The 21,706-nt window shown below is 39.9% G+C and overlaps 1 protein-coding gene and 1 long non-coding RNA gene across 6 annotated transcripts in view; one reads left to right on the top strand and one right to left on the bottom strand.

Annotated features, from left to right (window-relative positions):
- Window positions 1-12,443, top strand: part of LOC310689701 — an 81,446-nt gene extending 69,003 nt beyond the window's left edge. Inside the window, exon 3 of one of the 3 annotated variants that reach the window (XR_014517592.1) lies at window positions 12,379-12,443. This is a non-coding gene — a long non-coding RNA (uncharacterized lncRNA). Of the gene's footprint in view, window positions 1-1,947; window positions 2,053-7,175; window positions 7,264-12,378 lie in introns of those variants that run through there. The other 2 variants (XR_014517593.1, XR_014517594.1) reach the window with 2 other exon arrangements.
- The window catches only part of LOC310689627 (macrophage mannose receptor 1-like), a 45,422-nt gene extending 30,243 nt beyond the window's left edge, over window positions 1-15,179 (bottom strand). For 2 of the 3 annotated variants that reach the window (XM_083467367.1, XM_083467365.1), the window contains exons 1-12: window positions 15,033-15,167; window positions 12,504-12,905; window positions 11,920-12,093; window positions 10,100-10,264; window positions 9,518-9,631; window positions 8,247-8,390; window positions 7,096-7,278; window positions 6,427-6,584; window positions 5,642-5,755; window positions 4,290-4,405; window positions 1,945-2,093; window positions 1,623-1,819 (exon numbers count right to left, since the gene is read on the bottom strand). In XM_083467367.1, the coding sequence (XP_083323493.1) occupies window positions 1,623-1,819; window positions 1,945-2,093; window positions 4,290-4,405; window positions 5,642-5,755; window positions 6,427-6,584; window positions 7,096-7,278; window positions 8,247-8,390; window positions 9,518-9,631; window positions 10,100-10,264; window positions 11,920-12,093; window positions 12,504-12,905; window positions 15,033-15,117 (2,001 nt within the window). In that variant the 5' untranslated portion in view covers window positions 15,118-15,167. Of the gene's footprint in view, window positions 1-1,622; window positions 1,820-1,944; window positions 2,094-4,289; window positions 4,406-5,641; window positions 5,756-6,426; window positions 6,585-7,095; window positions 7,279-8,246; window positions 8,391-9,517; window positions 9,632-10,099; window positions 10,265-11,919; window positions 12,094-12,503; window positions 12,906-15,032 lie in introns of all 3 variants that reach the window. The other variant, XM_083467366.1, reaches the window with a different exon arrangement.
- Between the last annotated feature and the right edge of the window lie 6,527 nt (window positions 15,180-21,706).

The following is a 21,706-nucleotide window of genomic DNA, read 5'->3' on the forward strand; positions in this document are numbered from 1 at the left end:
ATTTGGCACGAGCGGGGGAGGTGAAAAGAGGAAGTCCGTCTCCCCCCCATTGTAAACAGTTTAAAGCAAAGGATCTGCCAACTAAGGTTGAGAGAGCTGTCTTTTTTTTTCTTCGTGATTGGACTAAAATTATTAATTCCACGGATTTAAAAGTCTAAGGTATTGTGCTGGAGGACAAGAGTTTATTTGTTTTGACCAAGTACCACTTTTCTCGAGACTGGGAGTAACCCGTGAAAAGAGCCTGTTGAGGATTTACAGGAAACTTTTGACAGCTGTCAAATCAGCTGTCAAAGTCTGGAAAAACTGAAAGCTTCAGCTTTAGCCGGCTATATTGCTACAAAGTATTGAAAATAAAGAAAGATTGATACAAATAAATTTGACTTTTGGGTCGGAAGGGAAAGGAATACTAAGTAACCAGAATCCCTCTAGAGGGGATTCACGGACATTACAAGAATGGAAATAGGTAGGAAAATACGAGCTGATCTGCAAGAGCTTGTCTTTCTCATGGGAAAGCTGCGAAAAATGTGTGAGCAAGGCCATGTTTTGTCTACAAGTCCTACAAAACCGAAGTCAACAGAAAATATAACTACTGAGTTGGAAAAGGACTTGATGTTCAAAACACAGGCAGCTGGACAAGAAAAGAAATCAAAGATTGAAGAGGAGGAAAAGATACTTGCTGAACAGGAGGAGCAGGGGTGGCCGAAATGCTACAGAAGACAAATGAGAGCCGGGGACCTGTCAAGACGACTTCAAGCTCGACCAAGGTGATAGCTGGACTATTTGGGACATATGGACTTAAGAAACAGAGCTGGAGCTCCACCTTTAAACAAGTAGGCCTGGCTGGAAGAATCATGGCCAGTATTGAGAAAGTACCTTTTCGACTATGGGTGTTAAACATAAGAGACCTCCAAAGAAGCCGGCTGAAAGGGACTGAGAGGGATTTGAGAGCCTCGGACGTAAGGTCACCAGGCTAAAAAGATGGACTAATGGCTTTTGGTTTGGAATTGAAACCGGGGAGAGAAGGGTAGGGTTTGGAAGTCCAAAGGAGGCCTGATTTTTATTTTGCAGTGTAAAATTTTTATGTTGTTTATTATTATAAAATGGGGAATTCGTGGATGGGAACTAGGGTCAACCTTAGGAAAAGTATTTTCTTCCTTGTTTTTTCTTTTTTTCTCTCTACATATGACTAAGGTATATAATTTAAAAGTTATTGAATAAACTGAACTAAATACAGTAACTGAAAGTTACTGAATGAACTGAACCAAATACAATAATGAACCAAGGGTTAAACCGATTATAAAGAAGTATATTAACAAACTATGGTTAAATCATTAAGGATAAAAACTTGCTGAACAAATAATTGGAGCTGGAATACATGAAGGGGAGGTGTGGGGAAGTCATGAAAAGAAGTTACTGAAAATGAGACTTTAAAAGGTGGAACCTTTCTTTTTGTTTTGTGTGTTTCTCTTTGTTTTCTGTTTTGTTCTTTGTATCTTTTGAAACTTTAATAAATATTTTTTTTTTTTTTAAAAATAAAACCACACACTCAGATGGCTTGCATGTCTACCTTTGCCTTGCTATTTAAGCAAACAAGAACCTAGACACAAGAACGCTATACCTACCTTAAAGCACACATTTCTAGTACTGCTTGGACGCCATCCTACTGGGCACGGCTGCAGAGGAGTTGGTTTGGGGGCAGGAGTTGTCACACCTTCAGCCCATTGTTTGCAGATGAAGGTTGCCTTCTCCTCACAGTTCACAACATCCCACAATCCAGCTGCAGTCCCAGTTCTCATGGCAACACAGCCAGAATGTTGCCCTTTTGGAGATACAATCGCCAGTCCAATTGAGTATCTGTTCATATGTGTAAAACTACTACTAATAATGACAATGTAGAAGCCCCTTGTGAAATATTACTCCAGTTAGGCTTCAGGAAGTACCTACCAGGCATTTCTGAATTCCAGTGGGTGAACAGAGCACTGTCTCCACTGGTCCAGATAAATGTCCCTGGTTGCTGTACATCTGAAAGACCGATCCAGAGATATTTTTCAGAATGAAGCCCAACTAGGCTAGTCAGGTAGGCTTGTTCATACCTGCAAAGAAAAATAAGTAATAAGTGCATTAAAAGTGAGTGCTTCTTTTTTAAAAAAGAAGAAGTTAATTTTCAGGACATAGTGGAGTTGATGTGCATTTATTTATTATTATTATTATTATTATTATTATTATTATTATTATTATTATTATTATTATTATTCCCAGGGCATAGTTAAGGTGGTATCACTCTGTATATCAGAGAAGACATAGAAGCCAACACGCTGGAAAACCATGAAGGGTTAGACTCCACCACAGAGTCGCTTTGTAGGTAACAATACTAAGCCTGATGAGTAATTTAGTACAGGGGATATGCTATTGACCTCCTGCTAAAAGTGCTCAGGGAGATCTTCAGATGGAGACTGAGATCAAGGAGGCATTCAAAAGAGGGAATGCTAGAAAAATAGGTGGCTTCAACACTCTCACAGATTGGGTGCATGTGTGTTCTAATCACAACAAAGAGGTAAATGTTCTAGATATCCTCAATGACTGTGACCGAGGGCAGCTGGTCACGGAACTAACCAGAGGGATCTCAGCCCTGACTTAGGCTGCTTACACACCATATATAAAAAACAATGCTCTTAATAAAACTGAGAAGTATAGTTTACCCTTCACAGAGCTACAATTCCAAGCACACTTAATAAACTACAGTTCCCAGGATTCTTGGGAGTGGGGGGGAGATGTACTTGAAATGTATGGTTTGTAGATAGCTTTAATCTTAGGTGGTGGACAGAACCTGCTGCAAGATGTAAACATTATTGAACCAACTGGGGAAAGTGACCAGAATGCTATCAAAAGTAAAAGGTTAAAACAACAACACACAGCCATGCCTTCAGGTCAATTTTTACTGAGGAATACATCTACATTTTGTGTCTACCAGCATCATCTACAGCAGTGTTTCCCAAACGTTTTTGGGCAACGGCACACCTGTTAGCCGGAAAAAAATCTCGCGGCACACCACCATTAAAGCCCCGCCCCGTGACGTCAGCGCGCAGCGTCACGCCGGGAGGGACGCACAAAAGCGAAAGTTTTTTCCCTCCCCCTTGCCGGGGTGGGAGGAGGCAGCAGAGCGAGGGCAGCTGAGGCGGCGGCGGCGATAGCGGGCGGAGGAGGGGGCGGCGGCGGGAGTTGCTGCTGCTGTTGTTGCTGCTGCTGCCCGGACATGCCGGCCTCCTCCTCCTCCGCTGTCTCGCGCTCCTCCCTTTTGCGCGCGCTGCCCCGCCGCTCGGCACCACCACCGCGGAGCCGCCCCCGGCTCGACGCGGATCCTCGCCGCCGCCGCCTCTCACCGCCCGACTCGCCCGCCTTCCTCCCACGGCACACCAGCCGGTGTCTCACGGCACACTAGTGTGCCGCGGAACACCGGTTGGGAAACACTGATCTACAGGTCTGTCAAAAGTCTGAAAAAAGAATTACAAGTGCATCCAGAGTAGGTAACTGAGGCACATGATTCTCTGTTCAGACTACACACATATAAAACAGCAAAATACATATATACAGGAAATCATCAATGGGTTTAGAAGATATATTAGAAAACATGCACCCATTTGAGATAGAAAAATCATTTGAGATAGAAAAATCATTCAAGCTAAGCGTCTTGTATTCATAAGGACAACCAGTAAATCCCTGATGAGCAAATTGAGATTCATGATCAAGGAAATCAGTAAGGCCTCAGATTGCAAATCTAATAGGAAGTTCTCAAGAAATGCTGAGCAGATCATTCAAGAAAGTACCTTAGTCACAGACTGTGGTTCAACTCTTAATATGTATTATGTGGCCAAAGAATTAGGCCTCTAACAATTGTAACCATTGTACTTTTCACCCACATAACACTCATAAGCTTGTATCCAATGTTCGTTCTATTTAGTGTAGACACAAAAATAATAATGAACATGGCTGACTTAGGTCCATTAATGTCAACAGGTCTAGTCTGAGTGACATTTAGATGGACACAAGCAAGAGTAAGAAAGCTGTGCATAAATGTTAAAAATAAAACTAATTGAGCAGATAGTCATAACAAAATCATCTTTTTTCTTTCATGGCCAGGAAGTGGGGAAAGTAGAGTGAAGAATGCCCTCTGAATATCAAGACCAATTATTTTTCAGTTGGAATATTGAGAAATATAGCTATTTTGTAGTTTATCAATATTTAAAATGCTCGTTTCTTCATTCTTGATCTAAGGAAATTCTTTTTCATACCTGTTCTCCACAGAAGTTAAAGATCCCTTATTTGTTTCACAGAACATCTTTGCTTCTGAAAATGTTAGAGATGTTTGTCCAATTAAATAACAATAGATACCGTGCCTTTTCCAGCCCTGTTGATATAAAAGAACCAACAACCACATATTAGGTTGGAGACAATGAGGTTTTTCAAATTACGCTGCTGAATATGTACTAAAATGGGAATCTCTGTCCATCATGAGGCGCCACAGAAGTTGCACAGAAATGTCCTATATGTTGCCTGGGTCAGTAATGTCACCCTCTGAAATGATGCAAGAGTCTTTATCCCAGCATAATAATTAATGCTTATTATTATTAATTATTAGATTTATATACTGCCCTTGATCATAAGATATCAGGGCAGTTCACAGTACTTTGACCATTTGACGATTCCTTTTCGAGCCCAGACTATCAATATAACAATCTAAAGCAGATTATGGGGAATAGTCTGGTGTAAAGCAGATGAGTCTGATTTCTTCTGGTTCTAGAGTAAAACATACAAGACTGTCTTAAACAGAGTCAGAATGTAATCTCCTTCAGTATTGTCTACTCTGAATAGCAGCAGGTCTTCAGTGTTGCCAACTTCCCTTTTCACTGGAAATGTCAGGGATTGAATCTGAGGCCTTCAGCAAATGTTTGCCACTGAGATGCATCACCAGCAATTTTGCCCATCTCTATTATATTTTGCTCTTTGGGAAAACACAGTTGTGTGAAATTAAAAAAACAAATAAACAGAGCAATCCTGCTAGCTAAGGAATAAAGTTGAATCTAACCACTGAAATGCATAAATTGCTGAATGGATGATGACCTTCCAATGTATACTTGTACTTTTCTCTGAATCAGGAAATGTTCCATGTATTCAACGAAGAATTCCCAAATTACAAAATCTGAATCCAATAAAGGAATTACATTGCCCCTGTGAGCACATACCTCCATGAGCACATCAGAGCTCTATCACATTTATTAGCTATAATACAGAACTAGATTAAAGTGACCCACCTAGCCCAGCATCCTATTCTCACAATAGTCAACCAGATGCCTCTAGGAAACCTGAAAATGAGAGCTGAGTACAAGAGTACTCTTCCCTCCGGCAGTTCCCAGCAACTAGAATTCAGGAATTCCCGTAATTTTATCTATTAATTTCCCCTCTGCTTGTGCCCCCTACAGGAGTCCCTCATTGATGGATCTGAGCAAGCCATCATGTCCGCACTCTTATGGTCACAAGTTGCTGCTGAGAAATTTCAGCTATTAATTAGCTTTAAAACCCTGGTAGAGAACATAAATGATAGACATATATGTGCATTTAACTTTTTAAACCACTTCAGACTTACTCTCTGGCAATTTGAATCAGCAATTTCAGGTTCTTCAGGAAGAACTCCTGAAGGTTTTCTTTTACAGATGTAACCAAGTTCCACTTCACAGAAATAATCTGCCCAGTATCCACCCTGGATGAAGAAACACAAATATTAGTGAAAGATGATTCACTATCTTTACATTTTCTCATTTTCTTGATGCTTGGTGGATTAAACCACAGAGCCTAGGACTTGCCGATCAGAAGGTCGGCGGTTCGAATCCCTGCGACGGGGTGAGCTCCTGTTGCTCGGTCCTTGCTCCTGCCAACCTAGCAGTTCGAAAGCATGTCAAAGTGCAAGTAGATAAATAGGTACCGCTCTGGTGGGAAGGTAAACGCCGTTTCTGTGCGTTGCTCTGGTTCTCCAGAAGCAGCTTAGTCATGCTGGTCACATGACCCGGAAACTGTATGCTGGCTCCCTCGGCCAATAAAGCGAGATGAGTGCCGCAACCCCAGAGTCAGCCACGACTGGACCAAATGGTCAGGGGTCCCTTTACCTTTAACCTTTACATAAGCCACATTAAGCAGTATTAAACAGTCATGGCTTCATCTAAAGAACCCTGGGAACTGTAGTTTGCTAAGAGTGCTGAGAGTTGTTAGGAGACCTAACAGAGCTTCAGTTCCCAGAATTGCCTGGGAATTGATTTTTCAACTATTCTAAAAATTGAGGGTTTGGCATTCAGTTTGCCAGACTGACTTTCAATATTTCACCCAAAAAGTCAGTTCAAGACCAATATATCTCTACTGGAAGTTCCATATTTTTACCTCCCCATTCATGATGACACATTCATTCTGGACATCATTTATTTGTGTGGGTTTTCCTTTCTGCCACTTGGTGAATGTCACTTTAGTACCATCACTCCATTCATAATACATCTGAGTCTTCTGGTCATTCAGTCCTATCCATAGAAGATCTGTTGGCTCTAAGAACATAAAGGCACCATAAAGGCTCTCACGCTTTAGGTACAAAGAGTCCAGGTATTGAACGTGATCCTATCACAAACAGTTCTATGGTACATAGATGTGGAAATAAGATAAAATTCACAACTGTAATTCAAATAGACATGTCAATGTGCAGCTAGCTAAACAGCTTATTGGAGAATGTCAGTCTTCAAATGCAGCACTACAACTGAGGATAATCTAACTGGCCAACCTCGTGCTCTCCACATGTTTTAAACTATACCTCTCAACATCCCTGACAATTGATTATATTGGCTGGGGTTGATGACGACTGAACCAGGTTGTTGAAAGCGATAATAGTCCATGTCATCTCATGTTTGACCTGTTTATCTTCATGTATTTTTCAACAGGACAGAGACCTCAGTAACATTCCATCTTTGCATGTGTAACAAAAAAGCAACACAAAATACCCTCTTTCTTAATCACACATATAGATCAGATACCAGGAGAACCAAATTTCCAAGATGTACTTACGGTAGCCAAGCTGAGATATGACAAAGCTGTATTCTTCAATGTGGTGTATACTTATTAAATCACCACCTTCCTTCCGACAGGATGATAGGGCACTCTTCCATGTCTTGGGGTCTCTGCTAAGGTGGTAACAGTGACCTGCATATGCAACCCAGCCATCAGGACAGCTAATTGACTGAAATCCATCTAAAAAGAAAACAGTCCTTTGTAAGATAGCATGACTAGATGGAGTTTTTAAAAAATAATAATTTATGTGCCATTATGATGTCATTGACTCAATACAGAATTTAGTAGATGCAAATCTGGCAATTGATATTAACAAAAGAGGGTAACCCATCCTCTCATATGATTATATTATTGTCAATAAGTTAACAAACAATTCTTGTAGTCATATACTGTACATTTTTTGACATGAGAGAATGTGGGTTTGGTGCACAATGGCAGTCATAGATGGAAACGCTCCTTATCTCCCTTGTTGAAGGCAACCTGCTCAATGCCCCCCACCAGTCCTTATAAATTATCTATTCTCAGTGACAGAATTTGGGATAGAGAGAAGCCTGATCTGTGAACATACTTCAGAGCACCCCTTTACTGGGGCCACCAGATTTATATTTGCCAACTCCAGGGGGTCCCTCACCCTTGGACAGGGTTGAATTGAGACAGGTCACAAGGAAGCCACTAGCATCAGCTGCACTTCCAAGTCCTGTTCAGTGGCACTCAAGGAGGGGGTGCATCAATACCACAGGTGGCCAAACCTCCTGAGGAGGTGGCTTCCAGGAAGGTCACCCTCATTCTCTAACTAGTTCAAAGTTCAGCTGTTCTGAGATATTTCTTCCTTACATTTAAATCCCACCTTTATTTCATGGAATTCTAGAAAATCTACTACCCAGGTACTGACCAGACCTAGACCAGCCTAGTAAAGTTTCTGAAGCACATGCATTTAGACCATGCCTGCAGTCTTTATTGATTGATAACCTATTATTAGCTACTGTCAAAATACTCTCAGCCATCTCAATCCAATAAAATGTTTCCCATTACATATGCCACTACAAACAGCAAAACTGCATTACTGTATAAATATGGACAATGTCACCCTCCATAAATCATGATATAATGATATTTAGGGAAGCTTCATTCCCAGTTTATCGTCCTACCTGAAGGAATAACAGAAGCATCTAATGAAGAGTTTGCTTTTTTGCAAATGTATCCAAGTTTCTCTTGACACTTATTATTCTCCCATTTGCCAACCTTAGACAGCATCGATCCACATATTTTTTCTGTTTCTGGAGTTGGGCTGCCTTTAAGAAAGAGTGAGACAGGTGATAATTGCCTATGTTAAGCTATGTTAACATTGCAACATTATTTTAATAGTACTAAGCCATTTTCATAAAACACTTTTTAATATATAGTCAGCAATGATAAAGTTTAAATTCACCAGCATAAAAAAATAATAAATTAGCCATTCCCCAGTAACTGCCCTCATCTGTCCTGTCCCACCACTATCAACAACTTATGGGAAAGCCTCATTAAAAGTGTGAGAAAAGAGGGTCTGTCTAATTTCTACAGGAATTGAATTCCAAAATTGTGGAGCCACCACCAAAAAAAGCCCTATTACACATATACTTCAATCTATTGCCATCCATGACTTGTTTGTGGATGGAGGAATTGACCTGGCATGTGTAACAGAAACTTGATTAGACGTGGCAGATGGGCCTGTTTTTGCCACTGCTTGTGTGCCAGGTTTTTCTTACAGCAACCCAGATCATTGGGGGGGGGGGTGTTTCCAATGATTTTTAGGAAGTCACTGGCTTGCACCAGGGTGTCCTACTAGGGAGACCCAGTTTTCTGAGTGCATGATCTGGAAGCTGGGCAATAGGATTCCTACTGGTGTACCAACCTCCCTGCTGCACCAAGAATTCCCTGCCGAAGCTGCTTCAGGTCATGTGGATGTTCTCCTTGGAGACACCTCATCTGGTTGTCTTAGGGGATTTTAACATCCATGCCTTCTAGAGAGCTCTTTGAAAATCAAATTGAGTTATTTGTTGGATTGCTGAATTATGTTATGCTGAACTATTGTAACAATTGATTTGCATTTTCATCGCTCTGTTGTCAGCCACTTTGAGCATGTTTATAGGGAATGCAGCATTCAAATTTAAATAATAAATCAAAAGGTTCCTATTAAAAAAGAGGTAACCGAGTGGACAGAAAATGGCAGATGTTCTCAGAATGATGATCCAAGCAGCTATAGCAAAGCACTAAGAAAAATAGCAATACATTATATTTGGTTTATCATTAAACCTGTTTAAATTGATGTATTTTATGTAGTATAAACTCTGGATCTTCTAATCTACTGTAAATCCCTTCATGCAATTAGCATATGTGATTGAATTGTTGGCACCTTGTTGGCACATAGATGTCCACTCACCTGGAGCCCAATTTAAATATCTTAAAGGATAGTTGCCCATCCACTGCCATCCACTCTCATCATCTAAACTGTTCAGCCCAATCCACAGATCAGTAGGCATACAACTTGTTAATCCTATTTAAGGAAAAGAAAATCAATTAGATTGCATTATGAAGCTAGGAAGTTTATATTTATGAAGCTAGGGTCATGGGAGCAAAAACCAAACATGCTCATCCCAACATTACTAGAGTAGTCAGCTTTTTCTACTGGTAGAGCTGGATATCAATCAGAAATTCTTCAACTGAAGCCTTTCACTCAGCTTATAGATGCAATGCTTCATCAGCTTCAGCCAATGAATTTCTGCTTCTCTTACAGTTGTTAAAGACACAGAGGACCTGCAAAAGATTGGTAACCTGAGATGCAATGAATATTTCATACTGAAATGGTCTGAAAATGACTGAATCTAAATTAATTCTTTGGGTGATGGGAGGGTACATCTAATATTATCATTTTGAAAATGCTATTTCTAGTTGAGACAATATTAATTAACAGAATATCCTAATAAACTGATCACTTCTTTAAATATGCCTTGTTATGTCCTACCTGTCACATACACTTGTTCCTGTAAATCAGTGATGCTCAGTAATTCTGCATTCTGTTGCTGACAACTTTTTCTTGCTTGGTACCATGTTAGAGCTGAGTCAGAATTGATCTGATAGAAGTCCCCGGTCCAGTGGTTTCTGGTCCAGAATAATTCATCATGGTCATCTGTAATCATTGTTAACGAGTGTCTAATCATCAAATCACCAATGGTGAAGAAAATTTAGAAGCTGGATATGCTCAAGTCTTTAATAATCTGGGAACCACTTTCCCAAAGAATACACAAAGCAGAATGGTGAAACACAGAAGTTTATGTGATCAAAAGACAGTATTGCTGGCAGTCCACCATTAACTGATGGCTTCCCCAGTCCCATCTTCAGTGTTAATGCATAAGGTGTGGATATCTGCAGGGGGGAAATCTACACATAAATAACTCACTATGTACCCCAGGACATGGAACCCCATGTGCAATCAGGACTTCCAAGTTCCAGGAAAGTTTCTGTGAGTTGACTTTCTCCCTGTAAACATCCACACCTAATGCATTGAACTGCATTAACCTGTGTGACTGGTACAAACCCAGGGTACCCCCATCCCTTCACAGCTGCCTTGCTTTCTGCCCCCATCCATGTCAGTGAATCACTTTCAAAATACAAGTCTACCCTGCGGGGATGCTGGAAGTGTCATTGCACAATCACACATATACATAACAGAGGCATATATTTAATTATTACCCACTCCAAATTGTACATGCATTTCCTCCATGGACTATTTGACCTAAAGCGGAAAGAGCTCACTAATAAAAACAACAGCACACCATTTCTATCACCCTTTCTCTGTCCTGTAAAAGGTAAAGGTAAAGGGACCCCTGACCATTAGGTCCAGTCGTGGATGACTCTGGGGTTGCAGCACTCATCTCGCTTTATTGGCCGAGGGAGCCGGCATACATGACTAAGCCACTTCTGGAGAACCAGAGCAGCGCACAGAAACACCGTTTACCTTCCTGCCAGAGCAGTACCTATTTATCTACTTGTACGTTTGACGTGCTTTTGAACTGCTAGGTTGGCAGGAGCAGGGACTGAGCAACAGGAGCTCACCCCATCACAGGGATTCGAACCACCGACCTTCTGATCGGCAAGCCCTAGGCTCTGTGGTTTAGACCACAGCGCCACCCACGTCCTTCTCTGTCCTGTACTTGCAAGCAAAAATCACTCAATAATTCCAGCAAAACAATGCAAACAAAGTCAATGCACGGATGAACTGCAAGCCATGCCTTACCCTTCCAAAGGCTCAAACTTCAATATATAAGTGCATCCTGAAAATTTCAAGTATGTAATTGAAAAATGCACAGGAGCAGAAGACTTTTATGACATTTCCCTCTCTGCTTTGATCTTCTTACCACAGGGGAAGGACTTGCAATTGTAACCTTGTACAACATCAAACCCCAGCCTCCGTCAACTGCTCCCAGTTGAACAGCTGATGGTTGTAATGAGACCAAAATCCCAGACAAAATTTGTCTGCATCCTGTATCTAGCAGCTCCCTATCTCTCTCTGCTCTAGACCTTGATTTTGGCTCAAACTGAGCTACTTCCTTATACCTTTCCCTTTCAGCTGTAAGCCTGATCCTGTAGGGGGCCCTGACATCATTGACAATTCTTTTGTTCTTATTCACAGGGTAACCCCCTCCCTTTTCTGCTTTAGTTGCACAATCTGTAAAGCAGAGGCAATAACAAAAGCTTCCCTTTTTGTATGGGAAACCTTCCTCTAAGCAGCTAATATATGGTGGAATAGTATGGGCTTTAAAAAAAAGATTGCTAAGTGCTTACCTTTTATTGGACAATATCCAGTTAAAGAGTCTCTATCCACATCTGCAGTTGTTCCACACCAAAGCTGTCCATGTTCATCACCATCTCTTATGCATTGAGCATACAATTTATCCTGATACTTGAATGGAAATACACAGGGGGCTCCTTGGGCATTGCCCCTTAAGGTATACAGAGCTAAAAGAAAAATGGATAGATGTTATGCTGAAATAATTTTGAACATTTAAAGAAAAGAGGAAGTTGGTATTCATTTCAGAAGCAGTTTCCTCCTAATAGAAAGGGTGTGGATGTGGGTGTAAGAGAGAGAGAGAGATTTTTCATGTCCGTTCACGGAATTAAAGAGGCCTTTTCCATTTATTGAGGTCCTGGTGGAAACTGGACTCCCATGCCTGCTATCAAGTTTGGGTTGTTTCCTGAAATAATTTGAAATTTTGTGATTATTATGCCTGTTTTGGCCTCCAGATGCAAGGGATTCACCATGCTTGAAGCAGGACACAACAAGCTATGTATAAAGAAGTGATCATATAGAATAATATAGAAGTGATCATATAGATCATATAGATAAAGTTTGCTTCTCTGAATTTTACCTTCATAGTGCTTAGAACACAAATTTTCTTTCATTCCATACATCTTCCAGGTACTCTTGTTGGTGGCTACTTTAGACAGTATAAGACGACTTTTTTGGCCACTCTCAGGATTTAAAAACAAATCTTCCAGATCAAGTACAAGGAGGTTGTCATTTCTACATTCCCATTTCTGAAGTTCAGTGGTCTCATTACAGGGGGAGAGCATGACTCGGACCTGGTCTGACTTGGAAGGCACTGCCAGGCATAACTTCACTGCCATGTTCAAAATCCGGTCATTGGAAATCCACTTAAAATGTTGCCCCTCATTGTCTTTATCACAGTAGTCCAGGATGGGGGATTGAGATTTCTTAGCCTGAATACAAAGCTTGAGGTTTTCATTATATATCAGAAAGCTGTCACTATCTGTAAAATTAAGAGGCAAAATAACAAGAACATTGTGGGGAAAGTTTCACATAACTTCAAATATCATCCTAATCATTTTAATTTATTACCTGCCCTTCACTCGGAAGTCTTATGGCAACCACTGACAGAATAATACCAGGATTCATAATAAGAAGCAATAACATGGAAAGACGAGAGAGAGAAATGCCTCTTGTGTTAATTCTGTAGTTAATTTTCACTATCCACTGCTCTGTCTTATTGATTTGTGGGCAATAACTTTCTACGTTCATATAGCTAAGACACCAATTTTGATGTCTTTTTGCAGATTAGTTTGCAGCTTATTTTACTTTGAATAATATGTGAATTACCTTAGTGTTCTCAGCATCTATTTTTAAGGAATGCTGCGCTTTTTAAAAGGTGGTTGGTTAAAAAAATCTGTATTATTATTATTTTTTAAAGAAGACATCAGAGCCACTAGGAATATTTTTATTTTACATTTCTTTTGTATTATAGTTATAAGTACAACAACAACAACAAATCCGTTTATTGTGAGGACCATGCCTGTACACAAACATCAACACAACAATAGTTAAAAATATTAAAATTCATTACATACTATGCCAACAAGACCTTCATCCCACAAAATAGAAAGAGAGGGAAAACAAGCAACGAGTTAAACAGACGATGAAGGGGTCTTTACATTGTCATCCATAAATCTTTCCCTGGCTTTCATGGCCTTCATCACAAAAACCGCTACCACATGGGTAATACGTGGGTTAGTTATAAGTATTGTATTATAGTTAATATTATTTTTAATATTTTGAGGACCTAACTAAATGTGGCATATGAGAGTTTGTACTGGATCTTCCCAATGTATTTTTGTTTTTCTAAAAGCATTGGGGAGAGGAGAGAACAGAGGGGTGTGGGCTGAACCTTTCCTCCAAATCAGTTCCTTGATGCTAATACTCTCCCCATTGGTTTTATTTGTAAAGGGAATAATATGCAGGCACTTGTTATTAAGCTAGGAACTCATCTCAAGGTATGATGATGATGATGGTGGTGGTGACAATATACTATAAAAAGTAAATATGTACACATGAGAAGTACAATATCCTTGAGTCATTGAAAACGGTATGAACAGTTGGGATAGAAATAGACAGATACAAATAACATAGCTATTTAAGCTAACAGCCTATAACCTATATTATAAAACTCCAGCCACTTTAATAAGTTGTTTCCCTTGTATTCAAGTACAGTTAGGCATCAGGAAGGGAGCATGTGTTTGTGCTCTGTGCCTGCTTGTGGGCTTCCCACAGGCATCAGGTCGGCTACAGTGAGAACAGAATGCTGGACTAGATGGGCGATTGGCCTCATCCACCAGGCTTTTTTTTTACATTCTTATAATAATGTGGTTGTTTCCTTTTGTGAGGAATAAATGCTATTCAGATTTGCTAAAGCACAGGGGGCTGTGACCAGTGGTGTCCTTCTCTCGGAAGGAAGGCTCTTTGACCCTGCAGTATTTTCCATTAGCAAAAAACGGGACATTAGCAAGGAAACACAACATTTCGTCAATTCCCTCTTACTCCATCAGACCTTACATATTCTCCCAATCTTCTCCAGAGCTGTAGAGGAAATATCATCATTTAGGGGGAGTGGGAAATGGCAAACATTGCCCCTTTCCTGCTCTGTTCATGGAAGCCTCCACTGGATCAAAGAGTTGGTGCAGAGGACATCACTGAGTACAATGCAAATACTTTTTAGTGATGGAAAAAGAAATGTTGAATATTTTTCCTGTTGAAAAGTTATTGTTTACACATTTATTATATTTACAGCTTATTTTTATATTGTGAAGAAAATAAGTAGCAGCATATGACTGCTGCATAGGAAAAAAGCAAATTCTTTCTTGCAACCATGTAGTAAATTGCATTTAAAATTATGTTAGCCATTCTTTTACTAAAATTTAAACCTGATTTCAATGTTAAAAGCAAATTAATTGTTTAATTAACACGCCTTGCATCTAACACTTAATGGATTTCCCTTTAACAGTATCTTCCAGAAGATTATTTAAAGGTAAATCTACAGTATGAAAGATGCCCTTCCACTTACTGTTAATAATCATAATGGGAATGGAAGTGATGAAGAGCTTACCTGATACCTGCAAAGCTGGCTGAACGAGGATCAAGATATTTAGGAGCAAAAAGGCAGGCATTGGACACAACCAAACCTTCCACATAGCTCCCCCGAAAATAAGACAAAGTCAGGGATTGCTGCTTTTCAGTTACTTCTTCATCATGAAGAAGAGCTGACAGTAAGAGCTGTTCGACAGTGGAATTTGCTGCCAAGGAGTGTGGTGGAGTCTCCTTTTTTGGAGGTCTTTAAGCAGAGGCTTGACAACCATATGTCAGGAGTGCTCTGATGGTGTTTCCTGCTTGGCAGGGGGTTGGACTCGATGGCCCTTGTGGTCTCTTCCAACTCTATGATTCTATGATTCTATGAGTCATACAGAATGAAGTTTTCAGTCTTATATATACGCACAGTACTACACACAGAGCATAGCTTCATGGGAAGTACGGTACCTATTCCAGAATAATAGCTTGGGCCGTATTGATTCTTTCCCACCACTTAGCCTTGTAAAATCCACCAGTTTAAAATTCAAGATAATAATGCTCAGGGCTAAAAATATATATAAATAAATAAAAAAGGAGGGAAGAGGGGACAGGTGATACAAATTGTTAACCAGTGTTTTTCTTTCTGGGAATGCTCAAGAGTACATGGTACTGGCACCTTTTTTTTCCACATGTTAAAAGTGTGGCACTTGGTGTAACAACTTCTTGGTGGGCACCAGCACAAGCACAATTTTTTCTATTAAAAAAACTCCCAAACACTGTTGTTAGCTATAGTATTGTCAGAGACTTGCCAAGCTCAGAGAAAGTCTTCAGCTCGGAGTCTGAGTCCCTTTCCTCAGACATGGAACTTTCAGAGTTGATTCACAGAACTGTTCATTTAGTGGCTGGAGCCAAGTTCCAGCAACATCCATGGCTTGCTTTGGGGAATGGGAAAGTAGAAGTAAAGTAAAGTAAAACAGAAGCAACCGTCCAGGGCCCACATGCCGCTGCTGTGTAGAGCATGGGTAGGCAAACTAATCAACGTGTTTTTACATTAGTAGAATGTGTCCTTTTATTTAAAATGCATCTCTGGGTTATCTGTGGGGCATAGGAATTCATTCATTCCCCCCCCCCCAATTTAGTCTGCCCCCCCACAAGGTCTGAGGGACAGTGGACTGGCCCCCTGCTGAATAAGTTTGCTGACCCCTGGTGTAGAGCAACAAATTTTAATTTTCACACACACACACACACACACATGCGGTTTTCTCATATTCTCCCCCCAGGCATTCAAGAAGCATTATTAGTCTTCAAGGGCACATTTTAGGCAGGCAAAAACATCCAAAGATGGTACAACATAGGAATGGTATGTTGGGAGGGTCCCAAAAGCCAGATATACATGCTTGGAGGGCCACATTCAGTCCCTGGGGCTAAAGCTTGCTCTCTCTACCTGCCTGCCCGAAGAAAGAAGCAAGTCAAGCAGGAGTGCAAGCTAGAATTCACTTCTCTTAGCATTGGCTTGGAGAATAAACATAAAGAGATAACAACACAAACCATTTTCATAGAGGCCATGTTGGAGCTGAGCTTGATGTTTCAGTGCATGGTAAGCTTATCAGCCTCATTTACTATTATTATATTTGTATCCCACCTTTTTCCCTTACAGGGACTCAAGGTGGTTTATAGATTAAATCTGGTTTATTAAATGTTCAGAGCTTTACAAAACTGACCACATTATTAAAGGGATAGGGAACCTGTGGCTCTGCAGATGTTATTGGGCTTTAGCTCGAATCATCCTTGACTGCCGCCATACTGGATGGGACTGATGAGAGTTGGAGTCCAACCACGTCTGAAGATGCACAAGTTCCCCACCCCCATTGTACAACTCCGTGTTGGGTCTTTCTCATGACTTTACCTGCCCATTCAAGCAAACACTACTAATGCAGATCACAGGCAGAGCAAACAGCTGACAGTCCACATTGTGAGGTATACTAGACCTATTGCAGATAGTAATATTGTGCAACTTAAAGCAATAGGATGAATAAAATCTGACTCTCTTGGAATAAAAATTGTCCAGACCAAAATATGGTTCCAAAGCTTTACTAATAGAACTTTCTTTGAATAGTCTTAATAATGATGCATCCAAATAGTTGTATAAAATCCTATGCTTGTTCAAGCACAGGAACATCTTCTTAGAAATATAATATTACTCCAAACAGGCCTGAAATCAAAGGTATATTGCTCCATACACAGGCTCCATTAGCCTACATCCAGCCTGAGGCTTTATTCTCCAGGACAGATTTATTTGCATTCTTTTATTTTGCTGTGGCTTGAGAACAAAGAACTCCCTCCAAATGGAGATTTGCAACTGAATAACCCTCCCATGTAATCTAAAGTTAAACACCATGTGAGAGAGCAGCAGACATACCCTCAACAGTTAATTATCAGCCTCTTAGGTACCCGGAGAGCTCTTCTTAGCTGCACTGGAATTTTCCATGCCCCTTTAGCAATACACATACGGAGTCATTTTCCATTTCAAAGTACAATTAAACAATTATACTTAAAAAGGCCAACATTCTTTAACCTCGAGCCTCCAGGTGTTATTAGAATCACCAGGTGTTATTAGACTACCTCTCCCTCCATTCCTGATTATGCTGACTGAGGATCATGGGAGTTATAGACCAACAACGTCTGGGGACCCAAGGTTGAAGACAATAAATTTGGGATTTACAATTGAAACGGGGGGGGGGGGGACCTATAGTGGTTCTGATCGTTGTGCAGGCCCTAAGAGCTAAACCTGTACTTGGCTCCTATAGTTAGGAAAGGTTCTTCAAACTAGTATGCACTTTTGAAATCTATGTAGGATGACTCACTTTTACTATTCATTATTGACTGGCTTTTCTATTCAGCTTTAAGTTCTATTTAAGTCAAATGGACACTGTTTTCAAGAAATGTATTTTGCAACAGGATATTAAGAAACCAGTTTTCAAGTCCTTGAGTGCATTAAGCTATTATCAGCTAATAAACCATTATGTTGTCTGCAGTTGAGCCTAAAGTTCAGTAAGTCCAAAAGTGGAAGTATTTGCAGGTAAAATGTGAAAAGGCACAACAAGAAAATAAGAAGGGATGAAAATATTGCTATTAAATCTATACAGGCTGCAAGCTTAAGCACCCTTCCTTGGTAGTAAACCCTTTTGAAATTGGATTTTCTTTGTAGCAAATTTGTTTAGGATTGGGCTGCCAGAATAAACTTCATTTTTTAAAAAGGTGAATAAATATAATATTCAACAGTTTCAAGCCATTCAACAGCTATTCAGATTATGTGAAAGTGGGGCCTCATTCACAGGGACTGAAAATCACTTACTTATTTTCTTTATTCTTACATTTATATCTTACATTTATATAGTATTCTTGCATTTATATCTTACACACACACAGACACACACACACACACACACACACACACACACATCTTACATTTGTCACCCTCAAGGTGACATACATTGTTCTCCTCTTCCCCATTTTATCCTCACAACAGTCTTGTGAGGTAGGATAGGTTGAGAGACTGTGACTGGTCCAAGGCCACCTAGTGAATTTCATGACTGAGCAGGGATTTGAACTCTGGTCGCCCCTTATTTGAGCTTCAGAGATAAAGAACAGTGATTTCCAAACTGGGGGCCATGGCCCCATCCAAAGGGTACCATGCCCAACTGCTCATTCATGGAGGGGGAGCACAGAGATTGCCTTAAAATGCTTGCAAAAGCACCCTTTGAAACAGCTCCTCCTCCTTTAAACCAGTAGGCAGGGGATGGACTCCCCCCCCTTGCTGCCCTCTCACTTGCTCTGAAGTCTAAAAGAGAAGGGGAGCCCTCCTCCCACTCCCTTTGTTGCCCAGCTCAGACATTGCATATTGGGTAATGGTGTGTATATCACATGACTTGGAATAAATTTATGGGTTTCAGCAGCAGCATCTGGGCCTACTCAGCCACCTTGTCTGTCTGTGCACCTCCAGCACAAGGTCCAGAAGATCAAAGAAGCACAAACTGCCCAGCTGCCCAAGCTCCTGGTAGGCATGTACATGAAACAATTTCAGTAACGACAATAAACTAATAATCACCATCATCACAATCATCTATCAAATAATTTTTGAAGAGAAATATAAAATGTATGTGCAATTTATGATGGCATTAAAATGTGTTAATGGTGTATTCATCTGACATCTTCCTCCTAAGGAGGCCAGAGGAACAGAAGTGTACTGTAATTTTTCCTTGGCTGCTGATCAGGGAAGTTTATTTGTATAATTTATAGGCTGTATCTATACTGACCTTTTAAACATTATTAGAACGACATTACTCACTGTGAGAGTAATCACTGGTTCCCTCACTGCGAGAAGCCAAGTTACAGGGAACCAGGCAGAGGGCCTTCTCGGTAGTGGCGCCCTCCCTGTGGAACGCCCTCCCACCAGATGTCAAAGAGAACAACAACTACCAGACTTTTAGAAGACATCTGAAGGCAGCCCTGTTTAGGGAGGCTTTTAATGTTTGATGTATCACAGTATTTTAATATTCTTTTGGAAGCCGCCCAGAGTGGCTGGGGAAACCCAGCCAGATGGGCGGGGTATAAATAATAAATTATTATTATTATTATTATTATTATTATTATTATTATTATTATTAGATATATTATTCTAAAACGTCACAGGATGTACTGGTAAATTTAAAATGTTTCTACCTTGTTTTGTTGGTAACAACAGTTTCCCTATTGCTGGTTCATGGCAACCATGGTTCCTCTGCAACATTTTAATAACGCATTATTAACACTCTAAGCTAAATGTAATGTGTCCGTTATGTTGTGTAAATCATTCCTTAACCCTTCCTTAATGTTGTAAACCAGGAGGGAAGATCCACCCATAGCCTGTTTGGAATCTGGTCCTTCCCAGCACCTTATACCAACTTTGCTGGGAGTAATTCTACAATCCTAATCCTGATTCAATAGGACTTACATTTGAGTAGACATGGTTAAGATTGTGTGGTAAACTAGTAGGATTTACTTTTTTAAAAAAATAAAAATATTTTATTAAGTTTTCAAACACAAGATAAAAAATGAACACACAAAATCCCTTCACCAAGAAAATGACGAAAATAAAAAACAAATACAAATACACCAACGAACAATGTAGAGAAAAAGAAATAAAAAAAAAAACCCAACTGTTCGAAACATTTTTTTATATAACTGACTGGACTTCCTCACATCTCCCTAACCCTGCGTTCTTTGTAATAAAAAAATACCAGCAAATTATTACCTTGTTTCATACCTTATTTTGTACTTCTCAAATGTTATATTTCTAAATTTAAAGTAGTTTTTGTCAACTTATTTGTACCTTAAATTAAACATAATATTTCTTTAAATTTCAACCTTTTCTTACTTATGACTTAGTTTTCTGTATCTCAAATTCAAGTTACTGGAGCCACATTTTTCTGAATCATGCAATTTCTTAACATTCATACGGCTTATATTGTTTTTGTAAATAGTCCTTAAATTTTTTCCAGTCCTCTTCCATTGTTTCTTCTCCCAAATCTCGGATTCTGCCAGTCATTTCAGCCAGTTCCATATAGTCCATCAATTGCGTCTGCCACTCTTCCAGTGTGGGCAAATCTTGTGTCTTCCAATATTTTGCGATGAGTATTCTTGCTGCAGTTGTTGCGTACATAAAAAAAGTTCTGTCCTTCTTTAACACTTTCTGGCCGACAATGCCCAAGAGGAAGGCTTCTGGTTTCTTGACAAAGGTATATTTAAATACCTTTTATAACTCATTATAAATCATTTCCCAGAAGGCCTTCACTTTTGGACAAGTCCACCAGAGGTGAAAAAATGTCCCTTCAGCCTCTTTACATTTCCAGCATTTATTATCAGACAGGTGATATATTTTTGCAAGCTTGACTGGGGTCATGTACCACCTATATATCATTTTCATAATATTTTCCTTCAAGGCATTACATGCCATTTCATTCCGGCGGTCCATAACCTTTCCCAGTCTTCAAACATAATGTTATACCCAATATCCTGGGCCCATTTTATCATGGCTGATTTGACTGTCTCATCCTGAGTATTCCATTTAAGCAGCAAATTATACATTCTCGAAAGTACCTTAGTCTTTGGTTCTAACAATTCTGTCTCTAGTTTCGATTTTTCCATCTGGAATCCTATCTTTTTGTCCAATTTAAAAGCCTCTTGGATTTGAGCGTAATGTAACCAATCTCGCACCTTATTCTTTAATTTTTCTAAGCTCTGCAACCTCCAATTGTCTCCAATTTTTTCTATTATTTCCCAATATTTCGGCCAACCGGCCTCCATATTGAGTCTTTTTCGGGCCTTAGCCTCCATTGGTGATAGCCATCTCGGGGTCTTGTTTTCTAATAAGTCCTTATATTTAGTCCAGACAATAAATATTGCTTTTCTGACAATATGGTTTTTGAACCCTTTATGAACCTTAACCTTGTCGTACCACAAATATGCATGCCATCCAAAAGCATTATTGAACCCTTCCAGATCTAGGACATCAGTGTTCTCTAACAGTAACCAATCCTTCATCCAGCAGAAAGCTGCAGCTTCATAATATAACCTTAAGTCCGGCAGGGCAAATCCCCCCCTTTCTTTTGCATCAGTTAGAATCTTAAATTTTATTCTGGGCTTTTTGCCCTGCCAGACAAACTTAGAGATATC

This window comes from Podarcis liolepis, assembly GCF_965112155.1.
Source record: "Podarcis liolepis genome assembly, chromosome: 12".
Classification (NCBI taxonomy): Eukaryota; Metazoa; Chordata; class Lepidosauria; order Squamata; family Lacertidae; genus Podarcis; species Podarcis liolepis.